This window comes from Lissotriton helveticus, chromosome 2_1, assembly GCF_964261635.1.
Source record: "Lissotriton helveticus chromosome 2_1, aLisHel1.1, whole genome shotgun sequence".
Taxonomy (NCBI): domain Eukaryota; kingdom Metazoa; phylum Chordata; class Amphibia; order Caudata; family Salamandridae; genus Lissotriton; species Lissotriton helveticus.
In genome coordinates this window covers 1791701874-1791723995 of record NC_136059.1, presented here as the reverse complement: position 1 = coordinate 1791723995, position 22122 = coordinate 1791701874, and the positions used below count along the sequence as shown (strand labels likewise).

Below are 22122 nucleotides of genomic sequence, written 5' to 3'. Positions count from 1 at the left end.
ACAAGGAGCCGCGCTCGACTGGATCCAATCCTTTCTCTCCGGCCGATCCCAGAGGATCCGCCTCCCTCCCTTCCTCTCCGAACCCACCGATTTTAACTGCGGAGTACCCCAAGGATCATCGCTCAGCCCCACGCTCTTCAACATCTACATGGCCCACCTCACCGCCATCGTCAGACAGCATGGGCTCAACATTGTATCCTACGCCGACGACACCGAGCTCATCCTCTCACTCACAAAGAATCCCGAAGACTCCAGACACTATTTCCAGGAGGAAATGAAGAACGTGGCAGCTGTTTGAAGCTCAACTCAGAGATGACCGAAGTCCTCATCCTCGGACCCTGCACCTCCGCCTGGGATGACACCTGGTGGCCCTCCACCCTCTCAAATCCACCCACCCCCACAGACCACGCACGAAACCTTGGCATCATCCTCAACTCTCCAATCTCTCCATGAACCGACAGATCCGCGCCATTGCCTCCACCAGCTTCCACTGCCTGCAAAATCCTCTGCAAGACCTTCAAATGGATCCCCCCCGACTATAGAAGGACCGTCACCCACGCGCTCATAACCAGTAGACTGGACTACGGCAACGCCCTATATGCCGAAATCAACAAAACCCTTCTACACAAACTCCAAACCATCCAGAACGCCGCAGTCAGACTCATCCTCGGGACACCGCGTCACAAACACATGACCCATCACCTACAAGACCTTCACTGGCTCCCCTTCGGGAAGAGGGTCACCTTCAAACTCCTCACCCACACCTACAAATCCCTCTACAACATCGGACCCAAATACCTCAATGAGAGAGTATCCCTCCACGTACCCAAGAGGAACCTCCGCTCCGCTGACCTCACCCTGGCAGTGGTCCCCCGCATCCGCAGAAACAGAGCAGGAGACAGGGCTTTCCCCTACATCACAGTCAAAACCTGGAACAAACTCCCGGTGAACATCAGGCGCTCCCCGATCCTGCACACGTTCACGAAGGACCTCAAGACCTAGCTCTTCGATTGATCCGGAGCTGCTCCTCCCTCCCCCTCAGTGCCTTGAGAGCCTCACGGGTGAGTAGTGCGCTTTACAAACCCCAGATTGATTGATTGATTGATTGATTGATTGATTTGCAAGCTGTTACTACTTACATTGTTCTAAAGTTGTGCCTTCTAAGTTCCTGGCCTAACTTCCGTGGCCATATATTCAGGGATTCAAACCCCTTTCATAAATGGAGATCAATTGGTGAAAGCAATATAATCTGATTAAGATCAGTATACCTGTTGAACACCATTGACTTTGGGACACCTAAAGAATCTAACATATGCTAACTAACTACAGGATGTCACAACCAACAAATGCACAGTAGAACTAAAACTAAACCATAATTTAACATACATCCATGGAGCATTCTTTTGGAAGTAAGTTTGAAGGCGAAGGGCCCGAGTCTTGTAAACTTTAACATATTTGCAAATATATATATATTTTTACGGAAAACAATCAGCCACATAAGCTCTGGCATTGAACGTTTTGCAAGGTAGAACTGACTACTGCATTAACCGGAGGAGGGGGGCTGGGGTGACCAATGAGAGTTCAGAATAGAATATGAGTCATGAGTTCTTAGCTTTCTGTTACATTTAGGTTGGAGCCTGTTAGATTAGTGTGGCACTAAAACAGCAGTAATATGGATTCCCTCAGGATGAGGTTTTCTCTCTTAGCTTCGTCATGGCAAAGTAAACATTCATTCAAACTGAAAGATACAAGGTTCTGGTAAGTAGAGCTGGTGGCATAGTTTGTAGGCCTGTTGTCTAGCTGAATGTGGATCTGAACGTTGCCCGTGTATGGTGGAGTTACAAGATAATTAATGCACTAGGGTCTGTGTTAGTGGGTGCATGTAGATGTTCAAGAACTCTTTAACATCGACATACCAGACACTCCAGCCCACACACATCTCCAAATTGAGGAAACCACGAAAGAAGGAAGGAATCTTTTTTAGATGATGATAGTAATATTCCAAAACAGTCTTAAAAGTTAATGTTAACAGAATTTGTCTATCAATATATCACCTATACAAACCTCATAAATTGGAAAAATAAGTATATCAATCCTCTGAGGATATGTGATATCATGGGGTGCTTTGATGACCTTCCAGGGTACTCCGTTTCCAAAATTCACCGATAGCCTTCTCTGTAACAAAGAGAATATTTTGAATCCTTTTGGTATGGCAGTTACAAAGTATCAGTTGTTTACTCTCAGCCCCCAAAATGGACAGTTCCAGTCAATCAGGTTCACTTCTAGATTTGGTGGCCGCTAGCAGCTTTTTCTCAGCCAGTCATGTCTCCACCAACACCATCTAAAGCCCATCCTTAATACCATCATATAGTTGGAAATGCACTCTGTCAAAACATCTACAATAGCATTCTGCATTGGTTACATTCAACTCTTATAGTGGATACAGACCCTCAGGAGGTTCTTGTTACTTCTCCCTTTCACTCCCCTCTAGTAGTTCCTCAGATGAGGTGGTGTCTCTTGCATCTCCTTTGTCTTCCAGTGCTTACATTGAAATTATTTGGCTCATACTTTCTGCATAATAGTAACTGGAAATATGAGTTTTTCCATCTCTAAAAACAGTTTTCATTGTTCTAATGCATTTATTGAAACAGAACTTGAAACTGTCTTTTTATTAAGGTTTTGCTGTCCAGCAAAATGTTTTCGTAAAGAACATCTTGGGGATGAGAATCAATTATATAAATGATATTGATATTAAAAATAAATATAAGGTCAGTAATTATTGTTTCAGTAAGTGATCATCTGCTACCTTGCTGGCTTAAAGTGACAGTACTGTTTTGGCTTTTTAAGGGATTATTTGCACCTGGGAAGTTTCTTTTTATTTTCTCTCTTTCAGAAGAGAGAAAACAAAAAAGGCAGGAAGGCAATGCAGCTCCATACATTTTGAAAAAAACTCTAATTTTTCTGGTGTTTCTTTAAGTTAATTTTTTATATATATAAAAAATAGAAAGGAAATTGTTCCTCTACACAGGTGTCTAATGCACATTCCTTGTGTTGATAGAATCTCTTATAAATGAAGAAAATATGAGCAGACTAAGAATTGAGGGGTTAATCCCAATGATGAAGAGGTCCCTAGAGGGTGCCGGAGTCAAGCTTCATGGGAAGGAAACAAACCACTTCCCTGGATTTTACTGGAGGGGTTTCCGAGTAACATCATTGCAGCACACAGACATCTAATAAACCTTCACAGAAGGGAGATTCACCAGTTTATTCATACAATGCATAGGTGACTGTCCTTGAGGTGGATTTAACAGGGTAGATACTGGGAGCATCGCATTTATCCTAGAGGTGTTTTCAAAATCCACCACAAGCCTGCCTCCCATCTCCTCAGTACTATAATGTGGATGTAAGAAACACAGACAAAAAATCTGTGCAGTCCTTTCACTGAGAGTCATCTGTCTGTGTCCTTGTGGTCTTGGCATTAAAGTAAAAATGCAAGTATAAGACACTAACAAGGTCTGGACCTTTGTAAACATTCTATCATATGGCTTACACTATAAATACTTTACTCCAAAACTCCCCTCTTTGGATGAGGAGAGTTGCCAATTTTTTTAGTAAGAACCAATGTACTGCCTATAAAACATACCTCTAAAATTCAGGGCAAGGCACATCGCGGTTTACCCGTGTGTTGAAGACGACAACAATTTACCGTAAGTACAAGTCCTACAGAGATGCATGGTTCAAGTTCTAGATGAGAAGAGTCTGTTACCAATCGTCTTTCATAGGAAGACTATAGGAAATGTGTCAAACCACTGTTTGGTGTCTGGGGAGTTAATATCTGAGGTAGTATTGACAGATAAACGCTATCTAGAGCACCTTGACCAGAAGCAAAAAAGCCCTAATGGGAGCCATAAAACTTAGAAATTTGTTGAGAAATAAAACCTCCAAGTACAAAAATGTGTCTCCTCTTAACGCATGGGGACTTAAAACATAGCATCACAAAATCCTTCTCTTTTCCTCTTTCTTCCCTGTCTATATATACAAGTGTGAGGCCATTTAAATAAGCAAAGATGATGTCAAATGGGTTACGAAACACTGACAATGGAGAGTCGAGCAGTATGCTACTTTAAAGGTTGTAGACAGCACTTGAACCTGAACTAATTCTGCTAATAGTGCTTAATTTATATAAAAATAGGTGCTGGGATCCAAAGTGGTACTACCAAGAATACAGAGTCTTGATTCCACCTTATGCCTCTTTCTTCCACCATCCTACCCATCCTTGCTTTTTAATTCACTCTTGCAAGTTTTATTGCAATTCTGCTTTCTCCCTTCATCACTTTGTCTGTCTTTCTCCCTTTTCGCTCTTGCCATAGGTCAAAGCCAAAGAATTTAAAATCTAAGGAGGAGAAGGGGATTGTTGCTCCCACTTAGGAAAACATCTGAAAAACGACCTCAAGGCTGGCTTGCAGTCTTCCTCCTAGAGAGCTCCTATGTTGCAAGACCTCAGATAACAAATACAAAGCCACAGATGCTTGACTCTGTGCATACCAGCCCTTAGCCTACAGGTACCTATGTTGACTCCAATACTCCACCTTTGAATACAGAACAACTTCAGTCTTCTCTTGTTCTTAATAGGGAGAAGAAACCACTGGTGTGGAGTATGTCCCCCTCATTCAATATTCTCCCTTACACAACCTCCCAGAAGTGAACCCTCAATATAATGGATAAAATGGTTCCATTGTCAGATGGCAATGCCTGTGGGGGAGAGGTTGGCATGTGCACATCCTGTTTTCTAGAAGCATCAGTTCCTCCAGTAGCAGTCGTCAAATGGAGGAGAACCTCCACAACATCGAAACACACAAGGGCATCTCACAAGGATCCATGTTGCAACATTGAGAAGTCTTCAAGATGTGGTGCAGTTGCACCAGAAACAGCTTTGCTTGTCCATGGAGGATGCCAGGCACAATGCCTTGACCATATAGATAATGCAGGTTATATGACACTGGGGCCTGTGTCAAGCTGCAGAGTAAAGTCGTGTGTCTTAGTCTGCTGAGGAAAAACACCAACCCTCAAGGCCCACCCCTCCCACATACTCTGCAACAACTCACTTGCAACTCCCACAAACTCACCTGCTCCCACATCACAACCAGACCCTCAACCTAATGTGGGCCCCGTATTGTTCAACGGTGCACAAGCATGACCTCCCATATTCCCTCATCACAGCCCTTACTTTACAGCTTGGACACATCCACCACCTCCATGAATAATTCATCCTCTACTCATTGTCTTTTCTGATCACCTAACACACCATTATTGATGTATATTGAGGCACATTTATTGTTAAACATTTACAATAAATATCACCCGCATCTTTCACCTGTGTGTCATCTGACTTTGAAGATTGGTATTTTAAGAATAATGTAATGTATTATATTTGAGATTGTTGATTAATTAACATGTCTGGGAGATTAGATATATTGCACAATGCACTTTATTCCTTTTTGATGGTCATTGGATTTGAATCTCCATTTGCATGGCATAACGGACCCATGAGTTGCCATTTTAGGGCTTTCTCTTGACGTTTTTGCTTTTCTGGCGCCTTGGAAAGGTATGTAAATATTTTATTGAGGGCACTCCATTGGATCCATCAAACCATTTGTGTTAAAGGTCGCAATTTGGATGTGTAGTAGTTCAATCAATTGCATTGCAGCAAACTGAGTTTTGTAATTTACTGTGTTTTATGAAAGTTTTGTATTTGTTCACATACGCGTGCTTTTATGGTTTTTCGAACCGAAACAAAGTTGTTTGGTGATGAATTGACGTTAACCCTTACAGCAATTCAATCTGTTACTTTTACCAGCATACCTACATATATAGAAAAGTGTTAGAACAGATCCATGCTAGGGTTGAAAAATTAAGTTTTTCAAATATCTCTAAACTAAAAAAAATATTTTGTAAAAAACATAATTGGGCATGGTTTTTGTGTGTAGGTCAACTGTCCTTCGAAGAGGAGAAATAAATATAATGTCCGAGTCGAGGAAAAAAACTCAACATGGAGGACCGGTGTGGGCAACAAAAAATACTAATTGAAAACTTGTGTACAATGTCCATTGGGGATGATACAAAATATCTAACTGTCCTAAAAATATATACCATGTCCAACTAGAAATGGCTGCTTTTGGGCAGGCAGCAGAACTCTTTATGCTGGTCAGCTAGCATCTCTTGATGTGCCTTCACCTTTGTGGCCACCTTTGAAGGCTCCGAGAAATCACCTGATGACAGGCAATCACTGGCCTCATGACCTCCTAAAAAGTAGACATGGTTACAAACCTAATGACAGTACGTTGAATAAAAAATAATGAAAAGGAAAATTATAATATAATTAACGAGTATTTACAATAATAGCATTCGTTCAACTTCACATTTTATAGGACAGCAGTTAATATGAATAACGTGGACTGAAAACACAAACATAAGATGTTATACTACAAACGTTTAAATCTACATATAAAGTAATAATTTCAAGACTTGCATCTCCTTGCTGTCTGTGGAAGGTCTGCCAAGCTGTTTTATATACCCTTCTGTTCAATGGGGAGAACTTGGGGTACTAATTATGAGGCTCGGAAGATACTCAGAGCAAATCTTCTCCCTTCAGCCATGCGCAGTGCAGGAGGTCCTTATAGCAATCGTGGCATTCTCTGACTGTTTGAGTGCAATCACCGACTGCACAAAGGCTATGCCCTACCATATCTCATTCTACACTGCATTACTCTCCAGGGTGTGAGGTCCCCTTAAAGAACTGAAGATAGCTCCGGAGGACTTTCTCCCATACACGCTCCAGTTCCTCTTGAGCGAAACTAGGGACCCTTTCTTCTTGATCCACAGCCATTTAGGGAATTTCAACTCCAGGAGGAAAATTGTGTGGTGGTCTTTTGATGTTTGTGGAATGGCCTATTTTCAGTTTTTGTATAGCCTTTCCTGTTTCTCATGGTTGGCGGACAACTCCACTTGGACTACGGGGTTCTTCACCTAAATAACAGCAGCAGAGAATTCTGACATGTAGGTGGGATTCATAGGTATGGTATATAAAGAAAATGAAGGGAAAATCATGTGGATATTTAGATGTGTAAATGTACTCCTACGTGCATTGTATTCTCAGCCCACTACATGTGGTGTGTATTGATGTAATCTGAAATTCAGTGTGGGTGAATGATGTATGTAGCTGTAAAATTGAATATTGTGATAAATAAGTGAGTGATGTGTTTGTGGTTGAAGATTGCAATGAGACTTGCAAGGTTGGATGTTATATTGTGGTAGTGCAGCAGTGGTGTGTCAGGATGGTATATGTGGTCAGTATCATAGTCCACCATAGTCATCATTCGCTGAACACAGTCTAAGCACAGTGATGCAGCAACTAAACTTGCTGCTCAGGTGCAGTGTAAAGTCCCCATTCAGTCATGCAGCTGAAGACCCTGACCTCTGTTCCATGTCCCACCCAGGACGCAGGATGGGCCATAGTTTATGGTAAGGTCTACATGTACACCACATTGCCTGACAATGTTTTGCAAAATTAAAAAGATTACAATACTTAGCTCACTACTTTTAGGGAATACAGGAGCATCCCCTATTTGGTCAAGACATCTGAAACAAGGATGACAAAAGTATGCTCAATGATGGCTCATAAACTGGTGTGTGCTTGGTTGCACATGTTGAGCCTGTGTGGTTGGATGTTCAAAGCGCGTAAGGAGATGGGGAGATAACATATACCTGTCATTACCTGCAACAAAGGCGTGAGGTTTGCCATGATGTAATTTCCTTGAGAATGTAGCAGGCATTCTACACATGTATGAATTCAATGTCAGTGTTATGTAAGTGTATTGTGATGGGGTGAAGTTATGAGTGATTGTGTTTGTGAAGCCATTCCCTAGATTTACGTGCTATCCCCATATGAGTTAGTTAAACTTATCTAGTAGTCGCATAATTCTGAAAACCCCAGTAAACTGGCTTGCAAGAACAGATTTTCAGAAGCATATATCTGTTTTGTGTGCAGCTTGGAAAACAGGATACACATCAATGAAGAAGACCCTGACGTTACAGACTGCTTAATCATTAATAAAGTGCTGTGGTGTCTGTTGCAGAAATGCGGCTCCCTTTGGCGGGGTGTCTAAAGTGATACTTTGTTTTAATCAGTGGCACCCAATCCCTGATGAAAGTGGGCAATAAAATGTAATTCCCTTGCTACCCGTTGACTTTCTGCCAGTAGCTGTGGTATGGTGATAAACTGGTGCACTTGGTTGATGATGCATTCCAGTGCCTGCATACACACTGTAAGTGACTTGCCTTTGAGCTGCCCACTGTGTCCCTGCTGACCCTCTAGAAAAATCAGTAGTCCGTATTTTGACAAGTTCAGGTGAAGTAAGCCTCTGCTTCCAGAATGCAACCATGTCAAGGATTCACTTCAAGTGGGGGTATGAACAACAGGGTAAGATATAGAGGCTGCAGTTTAAGCGAGCACGTGGCTGGCACCGTCAACGTCTGCCAACATCCGATCCCCTTGCAGGCCCTGGAGAATGGAGACAAAATAGGGAGTGGCACAGCAGCATCAGCTACCTGTGGCCCGAACCCGATGAACCCCATGCCTGCCCTATGAGGCACCCTGCCAACAGGGACTGTGGACATAAGGTCACTTTCTGGGCTTAGATGGACATGTGGCATCCCATGGAACACCATGAAGTAAAGCAGGCTGCACTGACTGCAGTGATTTGGAGCCCAGGCACAGGAGCATCTGGGCCCAGTGCAGCGGGCCTGTATACAACAACTGCACAGGATTCAACTGTCAGGTTCATGGTGGTTGTGCTGAAGGTGGCTGCCACCAGCCTGCAGTTTGTGTTGTGTGCATTGGGGACTGTGGCTAGGAAGTTGTTGGCACATTTCTAGAGGGATGCATCCAGGTCAAAGTATTTGTAACCACATTGGATAGGGGTCAGCGTGGAGCTCTGCATTAGGAATGAGCCCCTTGGTACAGTGGTATTGTTGGGGAAGAGCTGTGGACATAAAGGGACTCATAACTTTTTATTGGTGCTATGCAATACTCTACTCAAGTGAGACATCAATAAATCCTTTATTCTTCCTCTAGACAAGAGCATGAGGAACACTGCTGCTCCCTTAGTGCTGTGTTTGTGCTTTGGCTAGCCGTATCAGTCGTTGTCCTGGACAATGTTAAGCATGCCAACTCATTGGAAGATTCAGGTCACAGCTTGCATTTCACACAGGGGATCTCACTTCAACAAGTATTTTTTGGCTAGCGGAAACAGACTGGCAGTTGGTGCAGTATAGAGAGGGTGGTTCGCTATAGGAATCAGACCATCGCATCTGCAACCTCTTTTACTTATGGCCCTACATAATATGTATCATTTTCACATTAAATGTCAGCGGGCTACAAGAGATAGCTAAAATACCCAAGATGCATACTTTATGAAGAAACTGAACTTTCACATCGTAATTTTGCAGGAAACACACCTGACAAGGACTGAATGTCAGAGATTCATCCATTGGTGGAAAATCCAGTTGGTTTAAAGTAGTTATTCCGCCTACGCCAGGGTCATTCTGATATGAGTAGGGCAGTGGCTCCTCTTCTTGTAAGAAGAACAACAAGTTGATGCGGAAGGGAGGTATGTTTATGCTGAAGGATTGCTAGGTGGCAAGAAAGTACACTTCTTGGTCTTTACTCTTCTAACCCTGGTAAAGTCACACACCTGCATTTGGCCTCCACATTAACCCCACCCCCTTTAAGCCATTCTTGATTGGGGCGGACTTTAAATGAGTGTTGACATTGCAAAAGAGATATCTCATTCAACCTTTACCTAGAGTGCTGGCACAGAATATGGTGGACGAATTAGTGCTGGACTGTTGTTTGATCGATGCATGGAGACGAACCTGGGAGGGGGAGAGACACGCACACAACACGCACCACCCTACCTACCTACCTATAAATAAGGACTGAGCCCTGGGTTCCTCCAGGCCTGATCAGAATTCTGGAAATAAATATGTTTCTCGCCTCTGAAGCACATGGCCCTCTCAAAAATGGTTTCGCCACATTTCTTGTACCTCTTCTCTTACTTTCCGTTAATATTACATAGGCCATTTTTTGTGGTCTCAATAGCCTCTTAACAGAATTGGTATGGAGTTTGGGTGTGCGTAGGGTAGCTCTTGAGAAATGGTTCCTTCTCATCGACAGTGGGAACCTCGGAGCGCCTGATTTCGAGACCTACTACCTCGCAGCACAAGTTCAATAGGCCATGACTTGTATTGCCCCTAATGCGTCACTGCAAGTAGAATTCATGAGCCACTGACTGATGGATGCAATCATTTTAGAACGACAATAGGGAGATTTCCCAACACCACTGCAGCTCCTACCCTCTTCCGGGTGGTTTAATTCTGCTAGTTCAGGTACCTTCAGAAGACCACACCGCAGGCAGTGTATTCACCGGACTTGCCACTGTGGTGCCTGCCCAGATTTAGGAAGGCAGGGAAGAACGCTGACAGGCCGCTCTGGATAAAGGCCACCATATTCTCTGTGGGACAGTTTTATGACTTGGGAACTCTTAGGACATCTGCAGATATCAGATAGGATTATGATTTGCACACTGGGCAGTTCCTGATACATGCAGCCCTCCATAAGGAATTGCTACCAGGAATAAGTTAGACGACAAATTGGAAACAGATGGCACTTTTCACACATTGCTAACATGGGGCACCATCGCCATAGATTAACAAGTTTTTACAAAGCACTCTGAGTGGGGTAGGCAGATCGATTGGACCTCAGACCCAAATGGGGCAGTGACCATCAACTGGAGCGATCAGTCAGTTACTGGTTAGCCTTTCTCCATCATGTAGCTAAGGTATCCAAGCGTACACGTCTTAAGTTGCTGCAGTTCAGTTTTGTGCATCACATACCACACACCCCTAATGTGTGACACAGCTGCCCAAGATGATTTGCAGGTTTAGCAAATCTGTATCCTATGACCTTGGCGTGCATTGTGAGCTAGACTTTCTGTCGCTGACTGACAAGCGATACACCAAAACAGTGACATTGACTTAGCGATGGCTCTCACGAAAAGGGACTTTGCGTTTCGTAGCGATCCCAAGCTCTCCTTTTGGTTGAAGTCTGTAAAACAAAATTATCTAAGCGGGCTCTGGCGGAGGACAATGGCATTAGGTGCAATAGGGAGGTGGAATTCTACTCCCCTGGCACTGGCCACCTCATCCAGTGACAAACAGCCCAAAAGACAATCAGGACATGATCTAATACTCTTGCATACTGCATGGTGCCATATATAATCACTGATTCAGTCTGGCCCATAAACTACACACTGGTGCACGCTGTTGTGCCCTTCCACTCACCTTTACATGTATGTGCCTGCACAACAGCTCCTCTAAATAGCAGTGCATGCTTTTTGCCAAGCCCTGACATGGATATGATTGTTGATGTTAAAGCTGCCTTGTCCAACCAGCTGCTATTCTAGTCAATTGGTCTATCTCTCTGAACTGAGCATTGAAGAAATGAACTGTTGAATTACTATTTGTCTTGATTTATACTAATAAAGAACAATTAAAAAACAAATCACTTCAAGTGAGAAGCAGTATCAAGCAATTACTACTTCCCTAGACATCCCAAAGATGTTGATCCTCTGTCTGTACTTTTTCTCTCTTCTCAAGTAATTGTTATTCAAAGTCAGGGGCAAGGCAGCAAAGGTATTCATTAAAATGGGGAATAGATGATTTCCTTGTGGCTTACCTGCCTATGTGTAAATGTATACTATTTATAAGTAAATGTATAGTATTTATATAGCGCACTTCTACCCGGAGGCCTCGTAGCGCTGTATTCATACCGCTGTGGAACCCATCCTGGCTTTCCTGTGAAATGTCCACTCCTGGACACCCCCAAGGTGAAGCCAGGCATCCAAGCGCTGCTGGGGACGTTGTGGAGATTAAGCAAGCTATTGCCCAGAGTCACAGAGTGGGACCCATGATTAGTCTAGGCACCGAGGCGAGAATTATCAGGTCCGGGGAAATTTGAGTCCAAGAGCCGCCGAGGCGGGAATTGAACCCTGGTCCCGGGCCAGACCTCTGCATCAGGGTCTGCCGCTCTAACCATTGAGCCACGCTTCTGTTGGCAGTTTGTGGTCATTGGTGGATGTTGTAGTGAATTTCACCTCTTGATGGATATGGTGAAGTCCTGGTTGTTCACCTCCCCTTGCGTTAATGGGTAGGTTGATTGCGAATGAAGCCTTGCCTAATTCTTGCTACAATACCTGATTTGTGCCAGAAATTACATTTCTTTAAAGAGATTAAAATTATAAGAATAACAAAATAATTTTGATGCAGAACAACATCCCCCCCGCAACGTGTTGACAGTGTTGGTCTCCTCCTCCATTGATTTCTGTAAGACTGCACAAGTAATTGGCCGTATGTGGAGTGTAACTTACTTCAAAGCTTAAGTATACAAAAAGTGTTGGATTGAATGCTTGAATTAATCGAAGTCACTGGTATTCACTCAGGCCGCATCCCAGTCCATCATTATCTTGCACACCATGCCACCTCAGTTTGAACCCAGCCATATGCAAATCATTCTTGACCCTGCTCCAGTCGGAACAGTCCAGCCCCGAACTGACAGACCAAGTCATTCCTAAGCCGGAACACCAGCAACCCAGGACCAGTTTTGCCCTCATCAGGGCTCATCATGCAGGTATAGCTTGGTTCCTGTGGCACAATGTGCATGGGACCCACGCCTCTGCATACCCGGCCCACTTAGGATGTGACAATAAAGCATATAAAAATGTGATGGATGGAATGCTTCAATTAATCTCAGCCACTGGCAATTTCTCCGGCCGCATCTCAGTCCATTGTTATTTTGCACACCATGCCACCTCAGTTTGGACTCAGCAATATGCAAATCTGTCTTGACCTGGCTACAGTGGAAACAGTCCAACCTGTCAAGTGTCCTCTCACCTGAAGTCTCAAAACTGCGGGAAGTAAGATGGTCCTCCCAGTAACTCCAAGGAACAATCCCTAGCACAGAGTTATAACAAGTGCCAATGACTGTGCCCAGAGGGAATAGGTGGTTAAGGAAATGGGAAGGATAAAACGGAGAAGAGAAGATGATGCTTTCAGGGTTGATACCAAAGCAGACCCGCACCTCAGATGGAAATCCATACTAGTGATTACCTGAAAAGGAAATACAAGTACCCCATTAGAAGTGACGTACAAGAAACAGGCAGAACTAATACCTGATTCCTTCCCCTTTATCTCGGACCACAATTCACCCAGGGTAGTCAAGTAATCTATGCACTATAGAGGCACTTGTAAATTCAACCCAGGAAGGAAGGATATCGTTTTTAATAGATCCCAATCCTGGAATAGTAAGGTATGAGTCCATAGTCTGCATTCAGGGCTAGAACTCTTTCAAATGTTATTCCATCTATAGCGCATGAGTGAGTTGGTAATGCCTGAGAGATTAATAGATGGAGCCACAATCTTAGTGCACTGCCTTGATGTGCAATGAATGTCTTTCTTTTGGAGGATATCTCATTATTCAGTTTTTGCTGATTTAATGTATTTTTCTCTTTCAGGCTAAGTTACACTCCAATGGATATGATGCCAGAATCTCACGGAGTCCCAGTAATGATGACAGAGGCCATCCAAAGTGCAGTCAGGTAAGTAAGTGAGTCAGGGAACTGGCTAGACCAGAATGGAAGCGCGGTGGGGGGAAAGGAGGGCAGGATCAGGGTGTTGGAATGTAAGGGCAGAAACAAGGAGTGAGGAGGGATCCAAGAAAAGGGCTGCCCAAGGCAAAACAACAGGATGCGGGGAGGAGGTTCCAAATTCTCTATAAACAGCGGGATCTCCTGCCGAAGCTTGAAGCCTAGCGTGGCTACTAGTCAGGACGCAGCCTTTAATGGCATTGTGTCCAATATGGCAGGTTAATCGCGCCTGAGTACATCTTCCTGTGATGTTTTGCACGGGATTTCGGTGACAGATGAGCTGTTGGCAACAGAGGAGATGACAGCAAGGTACGGCCATTCATGGCCTTTAATTATCAGATTTGGGGAGTGATTGGGGCCTAGGGGGTCACGGTGCACAGAATCGCTCCTTCTGTGATCAGTGCGCTCTGAGGCCATGCACTACACAGGTGCAGGTCACGCACGTGACCTAACACAACTGAACTGTCAGGCCAGGTGCTCTCTGAACCGCAACACAAGTAACCCCGGATCGTTTTCACCCTTGTTTGGGTTTATGATATATGTATTTGTGAAGCATACCATCACCCGCGTTGGTATCCTGGCACTGAGCAGGTATATGTGCCTAGCCCCACCTTTGGTAATTTGGATAATTGAAAAACCAGGTCTTCAGCTTCTTACGGAATTCAAGAAGAGCGGAGGAGGCTCTGAAGTGGAGTGGGAGGCTGTTCCATGCTTTAGGAGCGCAGTAAGAGAACGCCTGTCCTCCAGATCTGGTCTGTTTAAGCATGGGATGTGTGCGTGTTGTAGTCCTCTGGAGCAGAGGTGTCTGGGTGGTTGGTGGATGGAGATGCAGCTGTTCAGGTAGGTTGGGGTTGACTTGTGTAGCGCAATAAATGGGCCTTGTCTGCGAGGGAGAGTATGTGTTGCTTGTCATCTGCATAGGAGAGGATGCTGATGTTGTTTGCACGGATGACATTGGCTTGAGGGATCATGTATCCGCTGAAGAGGGTTGGGCTGAGCGATGAACCTTGAACCATTCCGCAGATGAGTGTGCATGCTTCCGGGGAGTTAGGTGCCAAGCTGACTGCTTGTGTTCTATCCATTAATAAGGAACAGAACCAGCGGAGAACAGGTCCTTGGAACCCAATCTTGTGCAGGCTCTTGATGAGGTTGGGGTGTGAGACCATTCCAAATGCTGTAGAGAGGTCCAGCAGACTGAGGGCTGCCATGTCTCCTCTGTCAAGAATCCTGTGAATGTGACATCGCTGAGTGCTATTTCTGTACTGTAGTTGGGCCTGAATCCAGACTTGTGGCGTCAAGGAGCCAGAGGTTGCTGAGGTGGTTGGTGAGTTGTCGGTTGTTTTGATTTGTTTCTCTAAAACTTTGTTGGGTATGATAGGAGGGAGATTGCTCTGAAGTTGGACAGCATGGCTAGTCATCGGATTGTGTCTTGAGCAGGCACGCAATGGTGGCTTGTTTCCAGGTGTGTGGGAATGTGCCTGAGTCGATGGAGGCGTTGAAGATGGATGTTAGTGCTTTGCTGATTGGTAGGTGTCCTTTGGTGAAATCATGGTGGGGGCAATGGTCAAATGGGGCCACCAAGAGGATGTTGTTCTTGGTAGCAGAGATTTCAACAGTGATGATGGTAGGACACAACATTAGGGTTTGTTCTTTAGCCCTGTTGGGCAGTTGAGTTGCGATGGTGATGGGGTCTGATTTAGGTTGCTGTATGTGGTTGTGAGTTTGTAACAGAAGAATCCAGAGAAGTTGTTGCAAAGATCTTGTGAGGGGCTGATATTGCTGCAGGTAGCAGGAGGCTCGGTGAAAGCGTTCATGATGGCGAAGTTTCTTGCTGCTATTTGTGCAGCTTAGATGCAATCTGCAAGAGCTATGTGCTTGGTGTTTCTTATTTGCTGGTGGTAGAGTCTAAGGGCTGATTTGAAGATGTCTTTATCTGTGGTGTCATGGCTTGTTCTCCATTTGCACTCCAGTTTCTTGCAGTGGTGTTTCATTAGCCTGCGTTCCTCCTTGTAGCTGATGGCCTGTCGTCAGACTCTTAATTTTCGGTTGTGCTAAAAAAAAGCCAGGAGTTCGGCACATGCGATGATCCAGCAGTTGAGGTTCTTGGCAGCTTTTGCAAAGTTGGTGGTGTGCTCGGGCCAGTGCACAGAGAGGATTGAAGTCCATTCCTTTTCTGTGGTGTTTTTCCAGCTGTGGCGGGTTGTTTCGTTGGTGGTATGTCTGTGGTGATGGGTCCTAGTTTCTGGATTGTCGATGGTGATGTTTCTGATTAAGTTGAAGATTGTGTTCGGTGGGTGTCTGGTGATGTGGGTGGGTTCAGTAATGTGCTGGGTGAGGCTAAGCTTTTCAGGGTTTTCTAGCAGGCCGTTAAGTGTGGGTCGGTCTGATCTTCTGGGTGAAAATTAAGGAAGAGGATGAAAGTGTTGGCATTGATGATGAGGGGTGTGACGAGGTGCATGATGACAATGGCAACATTTTTGCAGGGTCCTGGTTGTCTGTATACGAGGATTCTGCCCTGGGAGAAGTTGGCTGTGGTGCTAATCTTGAACGTGAAGTCAATTGTTAACAGCATTTAAAGGGAGAACAGGTATAGGCTTCTTAACTCATTTTAGGATTAATGCAATTTTTGTGAAGCACTATGCATGGATCATTTGTCAGATTTTCTGGTACAATAGTCCTTCCCAGCCTATCACCTGTGTAGAATGCGTCCATGGAAATGCCTTTTGCTCTAGCTGAAGGCAAATTAGTGTTTGCCTAATAGCTAGAAAACAAAACCATTGCTCTGATGACTTACCTGCTGAATTGTAGGAACATGTTGATGACTTAAATGTTTGCAGCCCTAATAGTTTTAGTTCATCCAGAGCAAGACAGGCTTCATCCCAGGAAGGAGGGCCGCTCGTAAACTACAGATGTTGATGCACTTAATAGCTAGTGCTCCAACTGTATGAGGCTTTAGACATTCTGAAGTTTGTACCAGACTTGATTGCGTGGCTTATGATGTACACTAGAATGAGAGTGAGAGCCTAAATGAGGAGGATCATCTTCCACCAGTGGCCAATGGAAACAGCTAACCTGACATGGTTACCCACTCTCGCACTGGAGCTATTGAGTGGTGATAGGCAGAAAGGATTTGTCAAGGGGCTTAACATGGTAGGTATTCAGCATAATATTTCATAACTTGCAGATTATACCTTTCTATCTTTCTTTATAGTCATGACTCAAATGTTGATTTGACTCCAACAATGGAGATTTTGGATACATTTGGTGTCTTATCTGAACCGAGGGTGAGAGGAAAGAAATCCAGGTAAATCCCTTCGAGGCACCAAAGTTTATTTTAGGAGTTTTATATAGCGCTAGCTGGACCCGAGGGTAACAGAGCACTTTACAACAAGTTAATTAGGAGCAAGTATGCAGTACAGATTAAAGTCAACCATGCGGATCAGGCCGAGAATAGGCGAACAAAGGCGCAATTGCGCGGGCGGGCAAGGAGGATGAAGTTTACACAGGGCGCCCCCCCAAAGGTTGCATTGATCACATCGGATGAGAGTCCCGAGAGATTTTCTTGATCTGAATCAGTGTCACTGGTCAAAGTATAACGTTAAAGAGAGTGCAGGCTGGAGTGCAGCATCCTTGGCTTCTATCGGTTCGTTCGAGAGCTGTCGAGGAAGAGGTTTTTGAGCAGATTTTTTAATTTGGGAAATGAGGGTATCGTTCTGATGTGAGGGGGGATGGAGTTCCAGATTTTCGGGGCATTTCCGGCAAACGATTTTGTCACGTTTTTCTGCTTACGAGATTTCATTGAGATAAGTAGCAGAGTGTTGGAGCTCCTGAGGTTTCTGGACTGGCCGGCCTTTTTGAGTTTGGCAGCAAGGTATTCCGGTTTGCCTGTGTGCAGGGCTTTATGGGTGAGGCAGGCTGTTCTGAAGCTGGCTCTCAACTCAATTGGGAGCCATTTGAGTTCTTTGAGTGCAGGGGAGATGTGATCAAATTTCTTAGTACCAGTGACCATTCTGGCTGCTGCATTTAACGTTGTTTTCAGAGGGGGCGAGGTGAGATTTTGATGTCCCAGTCAGGGCTGCAATCCTTAATCAATTCTGGAGAGCACTAGTGCTTGGGTGGCTTGTTGAAGGTCTTTGGGTGGGAGGAAGGGTTTAATTTTGTACAGTAATTTCAGATTGAGGAAGGGGCTTTTTGCGGATTTTGAGATATGTTTTTTCATGTTTAGTTTGGGGTCTAAGGTGATACCTAGGGATTTTACTGAATCCGCCAGGATGAGGTTGCCTTTGAGGGCATCGATAGCTTTGAGCCATTCCGCGATTTGTGGGTTCTTGTCTTTATTGGAGATGAGGAGTATTTCCGTTTTCTCTTGGTTAAGTTTTAGGTGATTGTTTGAAAGCCAGATTTGTACCTCCCTGAGCGTGGCGTTGAGTCTCTGGATGTCAGCAATGGAGGAGGTTTCCAGGTAGAGTTGTGTGTCATCCGCATATAGGTGAAAAGAAATGTTAGATTTCCTGAGTAGGAAGGTAAGGGGTTAGATGTAGATGTTGAAAAGTTGAGGGGAGAGCACTGATCCTTGTGGAACACCCCTGTTAACAGGGTGGAGGTCGGACTCGAAGTTTTGAATTTTTATTCTTTCTGAGCGGTGTTGGAGAAAGGATGAGAACCAGTGGAGTACTGTCTTTTCTAGACCTGCCCTTTCTTGTAGAGTCTTGATGAGAAATTTGTGATTGACTGTATCGAATGCAACCGATAGGTCAAGGAGGATGAGAAGACAGCATTGGTCCGAGTCCAGTGATTTGTGAAGATCGTCTCTGACATTAAGGATTGCAGTTTTGGTGCTGCAGCCCTTTCTGTGCCAGATTGGTGGGGGTCTAGGAGATTGATGTTGTCCAGGTGTTTGGTTAGCTGAGGAAGTACATGTTTCCAGGATCTTTGACAGAAGGGGTAAGTTTGATACCGGTCTGAAGTTATTAAGATCATCAGTGTCTAGCCCAGTCTTTTTCAGTAGTGGCGTGACTTGGCCAACTTTGAGGCAATCTGGAATGACTCCTGAGCTCAGTGAGCTGTTGATGATCTTGCACCATAGCAGAGCTAGGACGAGCTTCATGTCCTTGGTCAATTGAGGGGGAAGTTGATCCAGGGCGTGAGATGAGGAACTGTCCTTGTTAAAGTGTGAACCACTGCAGTAGACAGCAATTTAGGTACAAGTTCTAATTTACCATACTAGTATACATATTGTAGATGATAATACTCATGTAGCTGAAAATTTCTAACAAATGTTGATAGAAGTCTGACAAATTAATATTATTGATCCAGCAAAATACCTTTATTTTTCTTTCAAATACATTTTATTAGTTTTTAACATTGGAGTGTTATGGAGTGGCGTGAAATGGTGTAGAGTAGAGTTGAGTAGTGTGGAATGATGTGGAGTGTCATGGAGTAGCATAGAGTGTTGTGGAATGTCATGAAGGAAGTAGAGTATCTGGAGTGGCACAGCGTAGATTGCAGTGGCGTAGTGTGGAGTGGGGCTGGATGGAGTAGAGTTGTGTAGAATTTAGCGGTGTAGAGTGAAGCTGTGTGGAGTTCAGGGGTGCAGAGTCCATTAGTGTGGCTAAGACTGCAGTGGCAAAGAGTTGAGTGGTGGAGAGTGCAGTCTTGCATAGTAGAGTGTTGTAGAGTGTATTTTCGTAGAGTGCATTGGCATAGAGAAGTGTTGCAGAGTTGAGTGCTGTAGAGAGCAGTGGCATACAGTACGGTGATGCAAAGTAGAGTAGTGTGGCGCTGAGTGCAGTGACATAGCGCAGCAGTGTAGGATGGTGTAGCATGCAGTGTGAAGAGTGCAGTGCCGTGGAGTAGAGTGTTCCAGATTAGAGTATAGCGGTGTAGAGTGCAGTGGTGCAGAGTAGTTCTCGTAGAGTGCAGTGGCGTATAGTGCTTTGGTTTTGAGTAAGCAATGTAGTAATTTGGAGTAGATTGCAATTGTTTAGAGCACAACGGGGTAGAGCGGTGCAGAGTAGAGTACAGTGGTTTGGATGGGTGTAGCATGGTGTGCAGTAGAATAGAGTGCAGTGGCATAAAGTAGATTGTTTCAGAGTAGAGTGAAGCGCTGTAGAGTGGAATGATGCAGGGTAGAGTAGAGTGGCATAGAATAGTGGTGTGCTGTGCATTGCACTGACTTAGAGTAGGGTGGTTTAGAGTAGAGTGCATTGACATAGATTAAAGTGGTGCAGAGTAGAGAGGTGTGGAGTAAAGTTGCGTAGAGGGCAGTAGCATAAGAGTGCAGTGGCGTAGAGTGCTTTTGGCATACAGTAGAGTGGTGCAGTAGCATAGAGTGCCGGGGCATTGAGTGGTGTGGAGTACAGTGGCAGGGAAACTGCAGTGTTGCAGATTAGAGCGTGGTATAATGCAGTGGTGTAGAGTATAGTGGCGTAGGGTGGTGCAGAGTAAAGTGGTGTTGGGAGCAGTGCCGTAGAATATTGGTTTTGAGTAAAGTGATGTAGAGTGATATAAGAGTGGAGTGGAGTGGCACAGGGTAGATTGCAGTGGCATTGAGTGGAATAGCACAGACTGGAGTAGAGTGCAGTGACATAAAGGAGTTTGTTTCAGAGTACAGTGAAGTGGTGTAGAGTGCAGTGGCATAGAGTAGAGTGCAGTGTGCAATGTCTAGACTGCTGTGGTGAAAAGTAGATTAGAGCAGCTTAGAGTGGATTGGCATAAAGTGCAGCGGTGTGGAATGCATTGGCATAGAGTGAAGTAGAGAGGTATAGAGTTTAGTGGTGCAGAGTAGAGTGAAGTGATGCAGAGTAGAGTACGTTGGAATATAGTGCTGAGGCGTAGAGTGCATTTGCGTAGAATTGCATAGAGTGGGGCAGTGCAATTTATTGCTGTGGCACAGAGTAGAGGGGCATGGAGTTCAGTGGCAGGGGCGCAGTGTTGCAGAGTAGTCTGTTGTAAAGTGCAGTGGTGTATAGTACAGTGGCATAAAGTGTATTGAGGTAGAGTACCGTGGTGCAGAGTAGAACAGTGGCATACAGTGCAGTGATTTAGAGTACAATGGTGTAGAGTGAAGTGGCATAGAGTGATGTAGAGTACAGTGTTGTAGAGTGCAGTGATGCAGAGTAGATTGGTGTAGAGTGCATTGGTTTTAAGTAAAGTAATCTAGAGTGCATTGGCTTAGAGTGCAGTGGTTAGAGTAGAGATCATTGGTGTAGAGTGGTACAGAGAGGAATGGTGCAGGGTAGAATGGTGTTGCTTAGAGTGCAGTGGTGTAGAGTAGATTAGAGTGGTGTGAAGTGGATTGGCATTGAATGGAGTGGTACAGAGTAGAATGCATTGGGGTAGAGTGCACTGGCAGAGTGCAGTGTTGCAGAGTAGAATGTTGACAGTACAGTTGCGTAGACTGGAGTGATGTAAAGTGCAGTGGTGCGTAGTAGAGCATTGTGGGATAGAGAGCATTGGCGTAGAGTAAAGTAGCATAGACTGAAGTGGCATAGAATAGAGTGCAGTGAACTAGAGTGCAGTGGTGCAGAGTATATTAGAGCATCTTAGAGTGGATTGGTATAAAGTGCAGTGGCGCAGAGAGGTAGAGAGTTTAGTGGCGCAGAGTAGAGTGCAGTGGCCTTTAGTCCACCTAAAGTTCAGGGGCAGGGAGTGCAGTGTTGCAAAGTGGAGTGGTGCAGGACAGAGTGCAGTAGCATAGAGTAGAGTGCATTGGCATAGAGGGGTGCGGTGGCATAGAATGCAGTGGCATTTATTTTAGTGGCGAAGAGTAGAGTGGTATAGAGTTCAGTCGCAGAGGGTGCAGTGTTGTAGAGTAGTCTGTAGAGTGCAGTGATGTATAGTAGAGAGGCATAGAGTGTATTGGGGTAGACTCCAGTGGTGCAGAGTAGAACAGTGACATACCGTGCAGTGACCTAGAGTACAATGGTGTAGAGCACAGTGGTGTAGAGTAGTGCAGAGTAGAGTGGAAAGGGGTAAGTTGGAGTGTTCGTTGTGTGGTAGCTCTCTTCCATTACATACAACACATCTTCAATTGAAATGACCATTACTTTTGCACAAGTATACAGTTTTGCTGATAAAAGTATACACCACACAAACTATAATGTATGGCAATGTCATCACCCAGTGTATTGAGGTGTTTTGATCATATTAAAATATTTATTTCCACCACACCTCAGAAGTACCAAAACTACCCTCAGTAGCCAGCATGATTATCACATAAATCCTCTCCCTTTGAAGTCAGAGAAAGAAAAGTAAACAAAAAGCTTCTTGGAAGACAGAACCTGACATTTGACATCTGTCTTTGAAAGCACAGCAAATGTGACCAGATAAGAACAAGATTTAAAGGCCCATTTACAAAAAG

At 44.5% G+C, this 22122-nt stretch overlaps 1 protein-coding gene across 2 annotated transcripts in view; it reads left to right on the top strand.

Annotated features, from left to right (window-relative positions):
- The window catches only part of ZGRF1 (zinc finger GRF-type containing 1), an 829426-nt gene that overhangs the window by 364784 nt on the left and 442520 nt on the right, over positions 1 to 22122 (top strand). For both annotated transcript variants that reach the window (XM_078676730.1, XM_078676729.1), the window contains exon 9: positions 13629 to 13712. In XM_078676730.1, the coding sequence (XP_078532856.1) occupies positions 13629 to 13712 (84 nt within the window). The remainder of the gene's footprint in view (positions 1 to 13628; positions 13713 to 22122) is intronic.